A 15628-nucleotide genomic window follows, 5' to 3' on the forward strand; every position below is an offset into this window, starting at 1 on the left:
TGTAGTTAATTCGTGTTTTATTAGGGTAATGTCCAAACAAAGACTGCGTTTTCTCATGAATCAATACAGGGATACAGGTCCTGCGGCATTGGGAGAAAGTTGACAGAGCAAGGGACTTCTTCCCGCCTGTTCTTTAAGAAGGGGCCAAACGGGCGCGCAATCTTTCGCTCCTCCTTAACTGCCCCTCAGGTACTGCCCGCCTTCCCCCCTTCTCTCCTGTCTTTTCAGCTGTCTGCGTGTGCGCGGTGAGGGGGGAAGCATCACCCCCTCCTCTTCTGAAGTTTCCGATTCCAGGATGGGGGATAGGGGAGGGGCTGATGGTAAACTGCCTCCCCGCTTTTCGGCTGTGAGCAGCCCTCCCTCTTCCCCCTCTTGCTCTGAGCCTGAAAGAGGGGGAGGCGTGAGAATGTCCAGGGAGGGCTCAGGCTCCCCGTTGCTAAGCGACCTTATCACTGGCAGTTCCTCTGTTTCGTCTTCGCTCCAAAGGGGGGAAGTTCCTCCCCCTTCCCTCTGCCATCCATCCGAATACTCTTCTCCCAACTCTCCGGGATCCAGCTCCCTGGGATTGGGACCCCAGCTCTGCCTTCCAACAGGGAGACAGGAACAGAGCTAGCCAAGTACATGCAAGATTGCAGCTTCCAATTGAAGCTTAGCACTGTGACCACGGCAAGAGTGAATATATTGTTATAGGATTGGGGCGGGGGCTAGTCTGGATGTCATTTTTTTATCTTCTCCAAGCCTGTGATTTTTATATCCGCAAGATGGGATTCTGTAGAAGGAGAAGCTACTTAAGTGGTAAAACCAGTCTTTTTGTTAAATTAATGGCTGTAGCCAAGTCTGTTAAGAATCTCTTTGTATGGCTACAGAGTATAGAAATGAGTAGCAGGAGATGCTTCCAGAAGGCAGGCCTTCCTCTGTCCCAATTTCATTGGAGGCGATTTCATTGCTGAGTTGTATAAAAGAGAACAAGAGACCGAGGCCAGTTTTGAGCTGGAGCTGGAAGGCAGAGAGGCTCAGTTTGCTCTCTGTGCTGGATCCAGAGCTATGACTTGGGGAACCCTCCTAGAAACTTAATAGGGATGCAAAACGGAATGTTAATGCTAGGAACCCTTCCATCTTGGATATTCCATAAATATCCTGTATTTATGTGCATATAAAACCATATATCACAAAGACAACACAGGGCCCATCCATACCTAACAGCAAAATTCATATTTTCCATACCCGATTGGTGGCCTCAAGATCCATACATGTCCTGTTTGTGGTTGGATTATTGTGAAAACCCAATTATCAAGCATCCATATGTGTGGGCTTTTTTAAATCATTTTTTAAAATCATTGGCTGTTCCCCTATGTCCACCCCTTTTCATTGATTGGTCCACAATGGTCATTAGCTTTTCATGCCCTTTTTCAGGAGAGTGCAGAAACGTATATCTTTTTTTAAATTCCCATGCATGCACAGGCTTGTGGATATGCAAAAGGGCAATGTTATCCCCACCCCAGTGCAAGCAAAATAAACATCTGGGTTGTTACATATAATATAGTGCATACTAAGGATGGGAGCCACTTCGTTGTTGTTGTCGTTATGTGCCTTCAAGTCGATCCTGACTTATGGCAACCCCATGAATCAGAGACCTCCAAGAGCATCTGTCATGAACTACCCTGCTCAGATCTTGTAAGTTCAGGTCTGTGGCTTCCTTTATGGAATCAATCCATCTCTTGTTTGGCCTTCCTCTTTTTTGACTCCCTTCTGTTTTTCCCAGCATTATTGTCATTTCTAGTGAATCAGGTCTTCTCATTATGTGTCCAAAGTATGATAATCTCAGTTTCATCATTTTAGCTTCTAGTGACAGTTCTGGTTTAATTTGTTCTAACACCCAATTATTTGTCTTTTTCATAGTCCATGGTATCTGCAAAGCTCTCCTCCAACACCACATTTCAAATGAGTTGATTTTTCTCTTATCCACTTTTTTCACTGTCCAACTTTCACATCCATACATAGAAATCGGAAATACCATGGTCTGAATGATCCTGACTTTAGTGTTCAGTGATACATCTTTGCATTTGAGGACCTTTTCTAGTTCTCTCATAGCTGCCCTCCCCAGTCCTAGCCTTCTTCTGATTTCTTGACTATTGTCTCCATTTTGGTTAATGACTGTGCCGAGGTATTGATAATCCTTGACAAGTTCAATGTCCTCATTGTCAACTTTAAAGTTACCTAAATCTTCTGTTGTCATTACTTTAGTCTTTTTGACGTTGAGCTGTAGTCCTGCTTTTGTGCTTTCCTCTTTAACTTTCATTCATCAGCATTCATTTTATATCATTACTGGTTGCTGCTAATAGTATGGTATTGTCTGCATATCTTAAATTATTGATATTTCTCCCTCCAATTTTCACACCTTCATATTGGTCCAATCCTGCTTTCCGTATGATATGTTCTGCGTACAGATTAAACAAATAGGGTGATAAAATACACCCCTGTCTCACACCCTTTCCGATGGGGAACCAATCGGTTTCTCCATATTCTGTCCTTACAGTAGCCTCTTGTCCCCAGTATATGTTGCACATCATAAGAACATAAGAACATAAGAAGAGCCTGCTGGATCAGGCCAGTGGCCCATCTAGTCACAGTGGCCAACCAGGTGCCTGGGGGAAGCCCGCAAGCAGGACCCGAGTGCAAGAACACTCTCCCCTCCTGAGGCTTCCGGCAACTGGTTTTCAGAAGCATGCTGCCTCTGACTAGGGTGGCAGAGCACAGCCATCACGGCTAGTAGCCATTGATAGCCCTGTCCTCCGTGAACTTGTCTAATCTTCTTTTAAAGCCGTCCAAGCTGGTGGCCATTACTGCATCTTGTGGGAGCAAATTCCATAGTTTAACTATGCGCTGAGTAAAGAAATACTTCATTTTGTCTGTCCTGAATCTTCCAACATTCAGCTTCTTTGAATGTCCACGAGTTCTAGTATTATGAGAGAGGGAGAAGAACTTTTCTCTATCCACTTTCTCAATGCCATGCATAATTTTATACACTTCTATCATGTCTCCTCTGACCCGCCTTTTCTCTAAACTAAAAAGCCCCAAATGCTGCAACCTTTCCTCGTAAGGGAGTCGCTCCATCCCCTTGATCATTCTGGTTGCCCTCTTATGAACATTTTCCAACTCTAGAATATCCTTTTTGAGATGAGGCGACCAGAACTGTACACAGTATTCCAAATGCGGCCGCACCATAGATTTATACAACGGCATTATGATATTGGCTGTTTTATTTTCAATACCTTTCCTAATTATCCCTAGCATGGAATTTGCCTTTTTCACAGCTGCCGCACACTGGGTCGACATTTTCATCGTGCTGTCCGCTACAACCCCGAGGTCTCTCTCCTGGTCGGTCACCGCCAGTTCAGACCCCATGAGCGTATATGTGAAATTAAGATTTTTTGCTCCAATATGCATAATTTTACACTTGTTTATATTGAATTGCATTTGCCATTTTTCTGCCCATTCACTCTGTTTGGAGAGGTCTTTTTGGAGCTCTTCGCAATCCCTTTTTGTTTTAACAACCCTGAACAATTTAGTGTCGTCAGCAAACTTGGCCACTTCACTGCTCACTCCTAATTCTAGGTCATTAATGAACAAGTTGAAAAGTACAGGTCCCAATACCGATCCTTGAGGGACTCCACTTTCTACAGCCCTCCATTGGGAGAACTGTCCGTTTATTCCTACTCTCTGCTTTCTGCTTCTTAACCAATTCCTTATCCACAAGAGGACCTCTCCTCTTATTCCATGACTGCTAAGCTTCCTCAGAAGTCTTTGGTGAGGTACCTTGTCAAACGCTTTTTGAAAGTCTAAGTACACTATGTCCACTGGATCACCTCTATCTATATGCTTGTTGACACTCTCAAAGAATTCTAATAGGTTACTGAGACAGGACTTTCCCTTGCAGAAGCCATGCTGGCTCTGCTTCAGCAAGGCTTGTTCTTCTATGTGCTTAGTTAATCTAGCTTTAATAATACTTTCTACCAGTTTTCCAGGGACAGAAGTTAAGCTAACTGGCCTGTAATTTCCGGGATCCCCTCTGGATCCCTTTTTGAAGATTGGCGTTATATTTGCCACTTTCCAGTCCTCAGGCACGGAGGAGGATCCGAGGGACAAGTTACATATTTTAGTTAGCAGATCAGCAATTTCACCTTTGAGTTCTTTGAGAACTCTCGGGTGGATGCCATCCGGGCCCGGTGATTTGTCAGTTTTTATATTGTCCATTAAGCTTAGAACTTCCTCTCTCGTTACCACTATTTGTCTCAGTTCCTCAGAATCCCTTCCTGCAAATGTTAGTTCAGGTTCAGGGATCTGCCATATATCTTCCACTGTGAAGACAGATGCAAAGAATTCATTTAGCTTCTCTGCAATCTCCTTATCGTTCTTTAGTACACCTTTGACTCCCTTATCATCCAAGGGTCCAATTGTCTCCCTAGATGGTCTCCTGCTTTGAATGTATTTATAGAATTTTTTGTTGTTGGTTTTTATGTTCTTAGCAATGTGCTCCTCAAATTCTTTTTTAGCATCCCTTATTGTCTTCTTGCATTTCTTTTGGCAGAGTTTGTGTTCTTTTTTATTTTCTTCATTCGGACAAGACTTCCATTTTCTGAAGGAAGACTTTTTGCCTCTAAGAGCTTCCTTGACTTTGCTCGTTAACCATGCTGGCATCTTCTTGGCCCTGGCGGTACCTTTTCTGATCTGCGGTAAGCACTCCAGTTGAGCTTCTAATATAGTGTTTTTAAACAACTTCCAAGCATTTTCGAGTGATGTGACCCTCTGGACTTTGTTTTTCAGCTTTCTTTTTACCAATCCCCTCATTTTTGTGAAGTTTCCTCTTTTGAAGTCAAATGTGACCGTGTTGGATTTTCTTGGCAATTGGCCAGTTACATGTATGTTTAATTTAATAGCACTGTGGTCACTGCTCCCAATCGGTTCAACAACACTTACATCTCGCACCAGGTCCCGGTCCCCACTGAGGATTAAGTCCAGGGTTGCTGTCCCTCTGGTCGGTTCCATGACCAACTGGTCTAGGAAATAGTCATTTAGAATATCTAGAAACTTTGCTTCTTTGTCATGACTGGAACACATATGCAGCCAGTCTATGTCCGGGTAGTTGAAGTCACCCATTACTACCACATTTCGTAGTTTGGATGCTTCCTCAATTTCATATCTCATCTCAAGGTCTCCCTGAGCATTTTGATCAGGGGGACGATAGATCGTTCCCAGTATTAAGTCCCTCCTGGGGCACGGTATCACCACCCACAACGATTCTGTGGAGGAGTCTGCCTCTTTTGGGGTTTCGAGCTTGCTGGATTCAATGCCTTCTTTCACGTATAGAGCGACTCCGCCACCAATACGTCTTTCCCTGTCCTTCCGATATAGTTTATATCCAGGGATAACCGTATCCCACTGGTTTTCTCCATTCCACCAGGTCTCCGTTATGCTCACTATATCAATGCTCTTCTCTAAGACCAAGCACTCCAGTTCTCCCATCTTGGTTTGGAGGCTCCTAGCATTAGCGTACAGGCACTTGTAAGCAGTGTCTCTCTTCAAGTGTCTTTGGCACTTGTGGTTAGGCCTGTGGTAATTTTGCACTTCTGAATTTATATCCTGTGCCCCTGCTCTCACAATGCCTACTTCTAGGCCTACCCCTTTTAAAATTTCATCATTTCTTTGGTTTTTATCCCAGGGGAGAGGTTTATTCCGAACCGGACCTTTCTCAGCTCCTGTCGGGTTTCCCCCCTCAGTCAGTTTAAAAGCTGCTCTGCTACCTTTTTAATTTTAAGTGCCAGCAGTCTGGTTCCATTCTGGTTCAAGTGGAGCCCGTCCCTTTTGTACAGGCCTGGCTTGTCCCAAAATGTTCCCCAGTGCCTAACATCAGGACAATCAGATGCTGTGATTACTCCCAATTCCACTGAATTTGTTGAACTGAGAGGCAAATCCCTTTCTGTGTTCAATTCTTTCCCACTATATCCTGCTGTTACCTTCTGCCCAGTGCACCCACCAAATCTCCTCTACTTGCCTCCTCCCCAAATTGTATTAGATCCTCCACTGTCCACCATCTCTCATTCAAGTTAACAAAGGGAGGACCCAGAGTAGTCAGTTTCAAGCTCAGAGGAAAAGAACACAATTTACAATACCTGCACTCACACACACACATACAGAGAGAGAGAGAGAGAGAGAGAGAGATCTGGCTACCTATTTATTATTATTTATTATTTAAAATACTTATACCCCGCCCTTCTTCCGAGGAACGCAGGGCGGCTCACAATTAAAACAATAAACAATCAGAACAACCAATATACATGTTAAAAACAATTAAAAATAGATTAAATCAAAATAGATTAAAACTATAACATTTTCAGTTAAAAGCCCGCCTAAATAAAACAGTCTTCACCTGGGCGCGAAAGGATGATAGCGAGGAAGCCAACCGAACCTCGCTAGGAAGGGAATTCCACAATCTAGGGGCAGCCATCGAAAAGGCCCTATTCTGTGTCTCAGCAAGAAGAACTTGTGAGAAAGATGGAATAGTAAGGAGGGCCTCACCGGATGATCTTAAAATCCAGACAGGTTCATAGAGGGAGACACGGTCTAACAGATAGCCTGGACCTAAGCCGTATAAGGCTTTATAGGTCAAAACCAGCACTTTGAATTGTGCCCGGAAACAGATTGGCAGCCAGTGGAGCTGGTATAGCAAAGGAGTAGTATGTTCTTTGAACCCAGCTCCAGTTAACATTCTGGCTGCCGCTCTTTGTACCAATTTAAGTTTCTGAGCAGTCTTCAAGGGCAGCCCTACGTAGAGCGCATTACAGTAGTCTAATTGGGATGTAACTAAGGCATGTTTTACCGTAGTCAAGTCTGACAGGTCAAGGAACGGGCGCAGCTGGCGCACTAATCTTAATTGAGCAAAGGCACTCCCGGCCACAGCAGAGACCTGCGCCTCCAAGCTCAGTCGAGTCCAGGAGTACTCCCAAGCTGCAAACTTGAGATTTCAGGGAGAGTGTAACCCCGCCCAGCACAAGTTGAATCCCTATTCCCTGATCCGCCCTTCGACTGACAAGGAGCACCTCTGTCTTGTCAGGATTTAGTTTCAACTTGTTCGTCCCCATCCAGTCCATCACTGATACCAGGCAGCGGTTTAGGACCTGGACGGCTTCCTTGGTTTCATTAGGTGGAAAGGAGGAATAGAGTTGGGTGTCATCCGCATATTGGTGACACCGAACCCCAAAACTCCAGATAACCTCTCCCAGCGGTTTCATGTAGATATTAAATAGTATGGGGGACAGGACTGAACCCTGGGGGACCCCATAGGTCAATGGCCAAGGGGTCAAGCAGGTATCCCCCATAACCACCTTCTGGGTTTGCCCCTCTAGGAAGGATTGGAGCTACCGTAGCACCATGCCTCCAAGTCCCATCCCAGCGAGGTGACCCAGGAGGATACCATGGTCGATGGTATCGAAAGCGGCTGAGAGGTCCAATAGAACCAACAGGGACACACTCCCCCTGTCCAGTTCCCTGTGTAGGTCATCCACCAAGGCGACCAAAGCCATCTCAGTCCCATAGCCGGGCCTGAAACCAGATTGAAATGGATCTAGATAATCCGTCTCATCCAAAAATCTCTGGAGCTGGGCGGTTACCACTCGTTCTATTATCTTGCCCAAAAAAGGAATATTGGAAACTGGACGAGTTACCTAATAATGAGGGGTCAAGGGAAGATTTTTTCAGCAAAGGTCTTATTACAGCTTCCTTTAGACAGGGTGGTAATCTGCCCTGTTGTAGAGAGGCGTTGATCACTTTCTTGACCCACTCGACCAGTCCCTTTCTGGCATTTTTCATAAGCCAGGACGGCCAAGGATCTAACATACAGGTGGTAGGACGCACCTCTCCAAGGATTTTGTCCACATCCTCGGGTTGAACAAGTTGAAAGGAATCCATTCTAATTATACAAGTAGAGGCCAAAGTTACATCCACAGAGACTGTATTAATTTTGGCATCTAAGTCAGAGCGAATCTGAGCGACTTTATCTGCAAAATATCGAGCAAATTCGTGACAGCGGGCTGTTGAGTGGTCAGCATCATATTCATGTGGGTCAGAACTTAAAAGACTCTTGACCACTCGGAACAGTTCCGCAGGACGAGAGTTAGCAGATGCAATGGTGGCGGAGAAGAAAGATTTCTTCTGAGCCCGCATTGCTGCGGAATAGGTCTTTAAATAGCTTCTAGCCCGTTTTCGGTCAGATTCGCTCAGAGTTTTCCGCCAACGTCGCTCTAGTCTCCTTTTTTCGTGTTTCATCGCCGTCAGCTCTCCAGTAAACCAAGGGGCAGATTTAGCTCCGATCCGCGGAAGGAGACGCTTAGGGGCGATTGTGTCTACCGCCCTGGTCATTTCCTCATTCCAGAGGTCGGCCAAGGCTTCGACAGAATCACCTGCCAAGGTGACAGGAAAGTCCCCAAGAGCCGTCAGGAAACCATCTGGATCCATCAGTCTCCTGGGGCAGACCATTTTAATCGGTCCCCCACCCCGCAGAGGTTCTGAGTCCCAGTAAGTCTAAACTTACCTAGAGGGAGAGAAGCTGATCTCCCCTTCCTCTAGTTCCCTGATCTTTGGCTCTTTGGTATGTTTTGCTCCCCCTCCCATCTCCATCACCTGTTGAGTAGGAAAAGAGAGGCTTCGCCTGCTGCTGGATGGACTGCAAGATCAGTGCCACAATGCTTGCTCCTTCCCCCCCCTCCCCCAATCAGCCCAAGGAAGCTTGGCTAAAAACCTCCTTTAAACTCTGTGTTTTCAATGAATTGTTTGTGTAATATCGCAAAATAGCTTTTAAGTGGAAATATTATTCATTAAACATTTGCTTTTACATTTGATCGCAATTAAAAAAAAAAAACCAATGCAATACAGTTGCAGAAGCCAGAAAGAGGCAGTACCTCAGTTCATTACCAGAAGCAGGAATGAACAGTAAGAGAGGAGGAGGAGGCATGGACAGAGGGTGGGGGGGAAGGAGAAGGGCCTTGGCAGATGACGGAGGAACACCCATGGACATCCTATTGAAGGAAAGTGTGCGGCATTGCGTCTGAGCCCACGGACATTAATGCGACTGATTATCTGTTTAGGAAAGCTTATTGGTTTTGGGGGGTTATTTCTAATGTGGATTTGTTAACATGAACATCCATACTAGCTTGAAACATCATATGGACAACAGTGAATTAATGAGGACACAAAGCAATTACATTGCAGATTATACAGTCGTATGGATGGGCCCACAATCTCCAGTGATCTTCATTACAAGGAAACCAATTTGAAGAATATGCTGGCATCCCTGAAATCTCTCAACAGCTTGAAGAGTGGATGCACATAACGTAACATATTTACAGCTAAGAAAATTGAAATCTGTACCCATAACCAAGCAGATACCAAACAAAATCCATCCTATGTCATGATTCCCTTTTAATCTAGCCAATTTACGTATTTTTCTGCACTTCCTCATGAGCCCCAAAGTCCTTCAGACTTTTTATGCAATATGCAGTCTTTATATTCCAGAAGCAAATTCTGGCCTAGTAATCAGATTAATTTCTGCCTGGTTTGTAAAGTTAGCATGACTGATTTGCAAGACATTATGCATCTTTCAGCAATGCCATTCTCATTCTGTACTAACTGGTGAAGCAGTCACTCACCCAGGCGTAGATGGTACCAAAAAAATCTCCAATTTAGGAAAGTGCTTGGAACAGATGAAGCTTTCCTTTTTAGGAAGCCATTCCTTTCATAAAATTTCACTTTCTTCTATGCATTTATAAAGAAAAACAAATGGCACCTGTGTGTCTGTCTTTCATGTAAGAATGGTTTGTAGCAGGGCCGGCGCCAGGTATGCCAGGGCCCTTGGGCACCAGCTTGTCCTGGGCCATGACACACACACACGCCCCACCTACCTGTCTCTCCTGTCTTTTGTTGCTGTGCATGCTGGGCTGCCATTAACCAAGATGGCAGCCAAGGTTTCCCTAAGGGGCTGAAGCCTCCGTCGCCATCTTAGTTGATGGCACGCATGCATGCTACACGTGTTCATCCCTGCCATCAACCAAGATGGTGGCAGGGGCATCATCACCTTAGGGAAACCTCGGTCGCCATCTTGGTTAATGGCAGCCCTGCGCACGCAGCCTGCGCAGCCACAAAAGGCAGGAGAGACAGGTAAGTGGAGCAAGCGAACAGGTGGGCAGCTAGGAAGCTGTCTCCCTGTGATCTGCGGCAGTACTCTCTTCACTACTCCTCCCCCATCCTATTGAGAGACCCCTCAGGGGTCCTCGGCCAGGGCCCTACCTGGCCACCCTTAAGTGCCAGCCCTGGTTTGTAGACGCTCAGTGAAAAAGAAAGTGCTTAAGGGTCAGAGTACATATTTTATGCAAATACATAATTCTTTTTTATGTTTTAACTGCTTCAGGAAGTAGGAACGATAACAGTGAGGGGGGAAGTCAGCTCTTTTCTCCATCTCTTGTTTACTTGCTGCACATTGCCCCTTGTTAGATTTTTTAGTAGATATACATTGCAGCAGAGTCAGACTGCAGAAATAACTGGCCTGTTAAGACTGGTAGTTAAAAGAATAAAGAAACGTTTACTACTGCACAGAAGTAAGGTCATACATGCTGAAGCAGCCATGCAGCTTGTGCTCAGGGAGCCATTACTAAATAACTGAAAACAAAGACAGGAATAGAAGGAAGAGGAGGAGCAATGCCTGCAAAATTAACAAACACTTTAGAGGAGGAAACAGCAGAGGGAAAAATAGATTGCCTTTCTGTCTATTGCCACCACCCCCAACTGATTCAGGTCACTTGTAACATGCATTGGTGCTTTACTCCCAACACCACCCCCCTGAAGCTTTCTTCTCTGAAGGGTTTAAAATCACACACATGTGTAAATCTTATGGGAGAAAAACCAGTGTGTGTGTGTGCTTCCAGGCTGTTACTATCACAATCAAATACCTGCAAATTTAGGTTGTGCAATTACAGTTTGTCGGGAGCTCTTGCACAACAAACCTGCTTAAAAAAATGGGACTCTTTGAGATATGGAAAATGATGGGGAAATGCACTGAAAATTGTGGATAACATTTGTTTGACATGATGTCATCTAACCTCCACAAACAAATCAGGATGAATTCTCAGTAAAGAGGTCGTCTGGAAGTGCCCTAGGTGTGCAGAAATGACTGGTGAGGACCAATTTAACTGCCCCCTTCTCATTTCATTATTCTGCTATCAATCACACCCTTCTGAAGTGGCTTTGAAAGACAAGGAAAAAATCCATTGTGCCATATTTTTGTGTGTAACATACGCTGATGACACGCAACTCTACTTCTCCTTTTCATCTTCCTCAGGTGAGGCTGTTAACGTACTAAACCGTTGCCTGGCCGCGATAATGGATTGGATGGGAGCTAACAGACTGAAGCTTAATCCAGACAAGACCGAGACGCTGTTAGTGAGTGCCTTCTCTGCCCAGATGGTGGATGTTCACCCTGTTCTGGACAGGGTTACACTCCCCTTGAAAGAACAGGTTCGTAGCTTGGGAGTTCTTATCGACTCTTCCTTGTCTCTTGAGGCTCAGGTAGCCTCAGTGGCAAGGAATGCTTTCTACCATCTCCGATTGGTAGCCCAGCTACGTCCCTATCTGGACAGTGACGACCTCGCCTCAGTCGTTCATGCTCTGGTAACTTCTAGATTGGACTACTGCAATGCGCTCTATGTTGGGCTGCCCTTGAAGACAGTTCGGAAACTACAGTTAGTCCAGAATGCAGCGGCCAGATTGTTGACGCGGACAAGAAGGTCCGCTCATATTACACCCGTTCTGGTTCGTCTGCACTGGCTTCCTATTTGTTTCCAGGCTAAATTCAAAGTGCTGGTTTTGACCTATAAAGCCTTACACGGCATGGGACCGCAATACCTGGTGGAGCGCCTCTCCCAATATGAAACTACCCGTACACTGCGCTCAACATCTAAGGCCCTCCTCCGAGTACCATCCCATCGAGAAGCTCGGAGGGTGGTGACTAGAAATAGGGCCTTTTCGGTTGTGGCTCCCGAACTATGGAATGGTCTCCCCGATGAGGTGCGCCTGGCGCCGACGCTGCTATCTTTTCGGCGCCAGGTGAAAACCTTTTTATATTCCCAGGCATTTTAATGCGTATTATTATATGTATTGTTGTATTTTGCTACTGTTTGATTATTTTTGTTTACCTTTGTTGGTTTGATTCTATTGTTTTATTGTATTTATATATTCCTGATTGCTTTATTTTATGTACACCGCCCAGAGAGCCCTTGGGCTTAGGGCGGTATATAAATTAAATTAAATAAATAAATAAAATAAATTAGGTCCTCAGAAAGTGCCCACAGGGACGTTTTCAGAATTTAATACATCATTAGAGAACCAGGATCTCTAACTAGACAGCCAATAATGATGAAGCAGATAGAGCATTCAGCCAGAACCAGAGGAGCCTAGGTTCAAACTCTTACTCAACCTGGATGCTATTTTACATGTTATTATGAGGGCAGGATAAAATATTGTCCAGGTATTGTCGAGCCCCAGATCTCTCAAGAGAATCAAGGAGGGGGGCTGGAGGAACTTCAGCCCCCTCAGCTAAAGCAAGGGGCAGAGCCAGAGGAATTTGAGACTTTCAAAGACACTGGGGGAGGAAGTGTGCTTGACACTGTGCCAGTTCCCATGGACAGTCCTTCTGCTGGAGAGGACGTGTCAACAGAACCGTTAGGGGAATTTCTGGCGCGCGCGCCAGTTCCAACCCCCCTGGATCCCTCTTTTGACACTTCAAATGCTTCCCCGCCTCCTGACCTCCAGCCTGCACCTATCCAGTCGGTATTGTCAGATGAGCTGTCGGAGGCGCACCCTCTTTCACCCCGCAGCAGACGTCATGAGAAGTGCGGCGGTCAGAGGGAGGTTCTTCGAAGGAGTGAGAGATTACATGAAGGAGTGAGAGATTACCTTTCCTATTTAAGGTTGTGCCCCCCTGACCGGGGTGCTGAGTCAACTTCCTTCATATGCTGCAGAGTATGCTTAGTAGCTTAGATAGGGATTGCAGTGAGTTAGTTTAGTCAAGTAAATGAGGCGTGCTGCCTTTGATGTTTCAATAACCCTAATAAAACAAGAATTATTTTTACCCTCGTCTGTCTCGTGCCTCACCCTCCGGGCAGGACAGGTATATCATTCTGAGCTCCTTAGAAGAATCATAATTTATTACACATGTAATAAGTAAAATTAATTGCACTCCTTTTCCATGGGACCTCAGCCATTTAAACATGGCAGCACAAGGAACAAACAGGAGCTGGAACAGATATAAAGAGCAACTTACCATAGTAAGGTAGGTGTACTCAGCAGGAGTACCTAGATTCAGCATTTTCTTCTGTTCCAGATTCATCCCCATTAACATGCAGTAAAATATATGATAGTTTCTTTCCTCAGGAGCCTAGAATGATAGAAAGACCACCACAGACATAACAGCAGCACAACTAAAAAAATAGGAACACTGCCAAGATGACATATGTAGTCTGAATATATGCAGTTCTAGTTCCCCTCTATTTGCCACTGGTTAGGCCTCATCTTGAGTACTACATCCAGTTTTGGACACTGCACTTTAAGAAGAATGCAGACAAACTGGAACAGGTTCAGAGGAGGGCAATAAGGATGATTGGGAGACTAGAAACAAAGCCCGATGAGGGAAGACTGAAGGGACTGGGCATGCTTAGCCTTGAGAAGAGAAGAATGAGGGGATATATGACAGCACTCTTCAAATATTTGAAAGGTTGTCACACAGAGGAGGGCCAGGATATCTTCTCAATCATCCCAGAGTGCAGGACACAGAATAATGGGCTCAAGTTACAGGAAGCCAGATTTCGGCTGAACATCAGAAAAAACTTCCTGTTAGAGAGGTACGGCAATGGAACAAATTACCTAGGGAGGTGGTGGGCTCTCCAACACTGAAGACATTCAAGAGGCTGCTGGACAGCCATCTGTCAGGTACGCTTTAAGTTGGATTCCTGCATTGAGCAGGGGGTTGGACTAGGGAACTCTACTATTCTGTGATTCTATGAGATACCTGGCGACAAACTCGAGACTTCTCCAGAAGAAACTGCTCTATTTGGGCTCCTTCTATCACCGCATTTTGGCTGAAGTGAATATCAATGTATTTCCCAAAGCGACTTGAGTTGTCATTTCGAATTGTCTTGGCATTTCCAAAAGCTGTAAGTGGGTGAGAAGGGTTGTGAAGCAAAGAGACACAGGAAGAGCCACTCTTTGCCCATATGAAATCATTCAGGACTCCAAGATACCCTGTAGTTCCCTGTCGTAACATTAACAGGCATTTATTTTATTTTGATTTATAATCCACTAGAGGTGGCTTATGGTCTTAAATGCATAAACATTCCAGTCAAATAATCTGATTGAAACACCATTAAAAGCAGAGCTTGGAAAAGTTACTTTTTTAAACTACAATTCTCATCAGCCCCAGCCAGCATGGCCACTGGACTGGGCTGATGGGAGTTGTAGTTCAAAAAAAGTAACTTTTCCAAGCTCTGATTAAAAGTCCATAGCCCTCTGCCAGCTTTTTAATATTTCCTGCCCTATGAGACATCCGTGCATGTTTAATATTTAAATAGGGCATACAAGTGGAAACTACATGTGTAGGCCCAAAGTGAGCAGTGGATTTCTGGATCATATAAGGGAAATATGACTGCACATTCTAGGCCTGTACACACATTGAATTTTACATATTTTCCACATATATTCTATTCAAATCCTTTGCCCATTCATAGATGCCTGGAGGGTTAGGGAAAGCTTATGGGCAGGGCAGGAAAATACAGTCTTGGGCTGTAAACACATTAGTCGCTGGATCAAAGCATTTTCATTAGCCACACTTGGAGGGGGAATGGGTTGACAATCAGTTGCGAAATCTCTTTGAAACTGAATTTTTATAAAAAGCACTCAAGCTGCTCCCACCAGGTTTTACAGTAAAAAGGGACATCATGTGTCCCCATTTTCAGAGACAGGTTGAGATGCACTGGAACTGGCAGAACACTACATTCAGGGAAAAGCCTGGGAGGAAAGTATCATCCAATCCCAGTCATGTGTGTGTAAATAAATGGCTGACAAAACAGCCTTAAAATTATTTACATAACGTTGCAGTGCAATCCTATACAAGACTACTCAGAATTAAATGCTATTGAATTCAGTGAGGCTTAATCCCAGGGAAGTGTATATGATTGCAGCCCAAATGTTTCAGCTTCTGCCTTTGTCAGTTATACTAGTGGAGTTTAAACCAGGCACTGGGAATCAGTATGATATTTCTAGGATTGCTGAGGAGGGCGAAGAGAATTTCCAGGAAGCTGACACTTGCTATAAGTGCAAGAGAGGTTTTTTTAAAAGGATTAAAAGCACAGGTGAATTATTTATTTATTTCATTGTATAGCCTACCTTCTAAAATAGGATCGGCCTCTAGAATCTGTTGCTCAATCCAGGAGTGTTGGCCACTAATAGCAGCTAAGAACTGCAATATTAGCTTTGTGCTTTCAGTCTTCCCAGCTCCAGATTCTCCACTGAAAGAAAAGTTTAAATGTGA

General features: G+C 44.7%; 1 protein-coding gene across 6 annotated transcripts in view; it reads right to left on the minus strand.

Annotated features, from left to right (window-relative positions):
• Positions 1-15628, minus strand: part of MYO7B (myosin VIIB) — a 114222-nt gene that overhangs the window by 75650 nt on the left and 22944 nt on the right. For 5 of the 6 annotated variants that reach the window (XM_061636415.1, XM_061636410.1, XM_061636411.1 and 2 more), the window contains exons 6-8: positions 15484-15605; positions 14111-14253; positions 13367-13480 (exon numbers count right to left, since the gene is read on the minus strand). In XM_061636415.1, coding sequence (XP_061492399.1) covers positions 13367-13480; positions 14111-14253; positions 15484-15605 — 379 coding nt within the window. Of the gene's footprint in view, positions 1-9701; positions 9733-13366; positions 13481-14110; positions 14254-15483; positions 15606-15628 lie in introns of those variants that run through there. The other variant, XM_061636416.1, reaches the window with a different exon arrangement.

This window comes from Rhineura floridana, chromosome 7 (assembly GCF_030035675.1).
Source record: "Rhineura floridana isolate rRhiFlo1 chromosome 7, rRhiFlo1.hap2, whole genome shotgun sequence".
Lineage (NCBI taxonomy): Eukaryota > Metazoa > Chordata > Lepidosauria > Squamata > Rhineuridae > Rhineura > Rhineura floridana.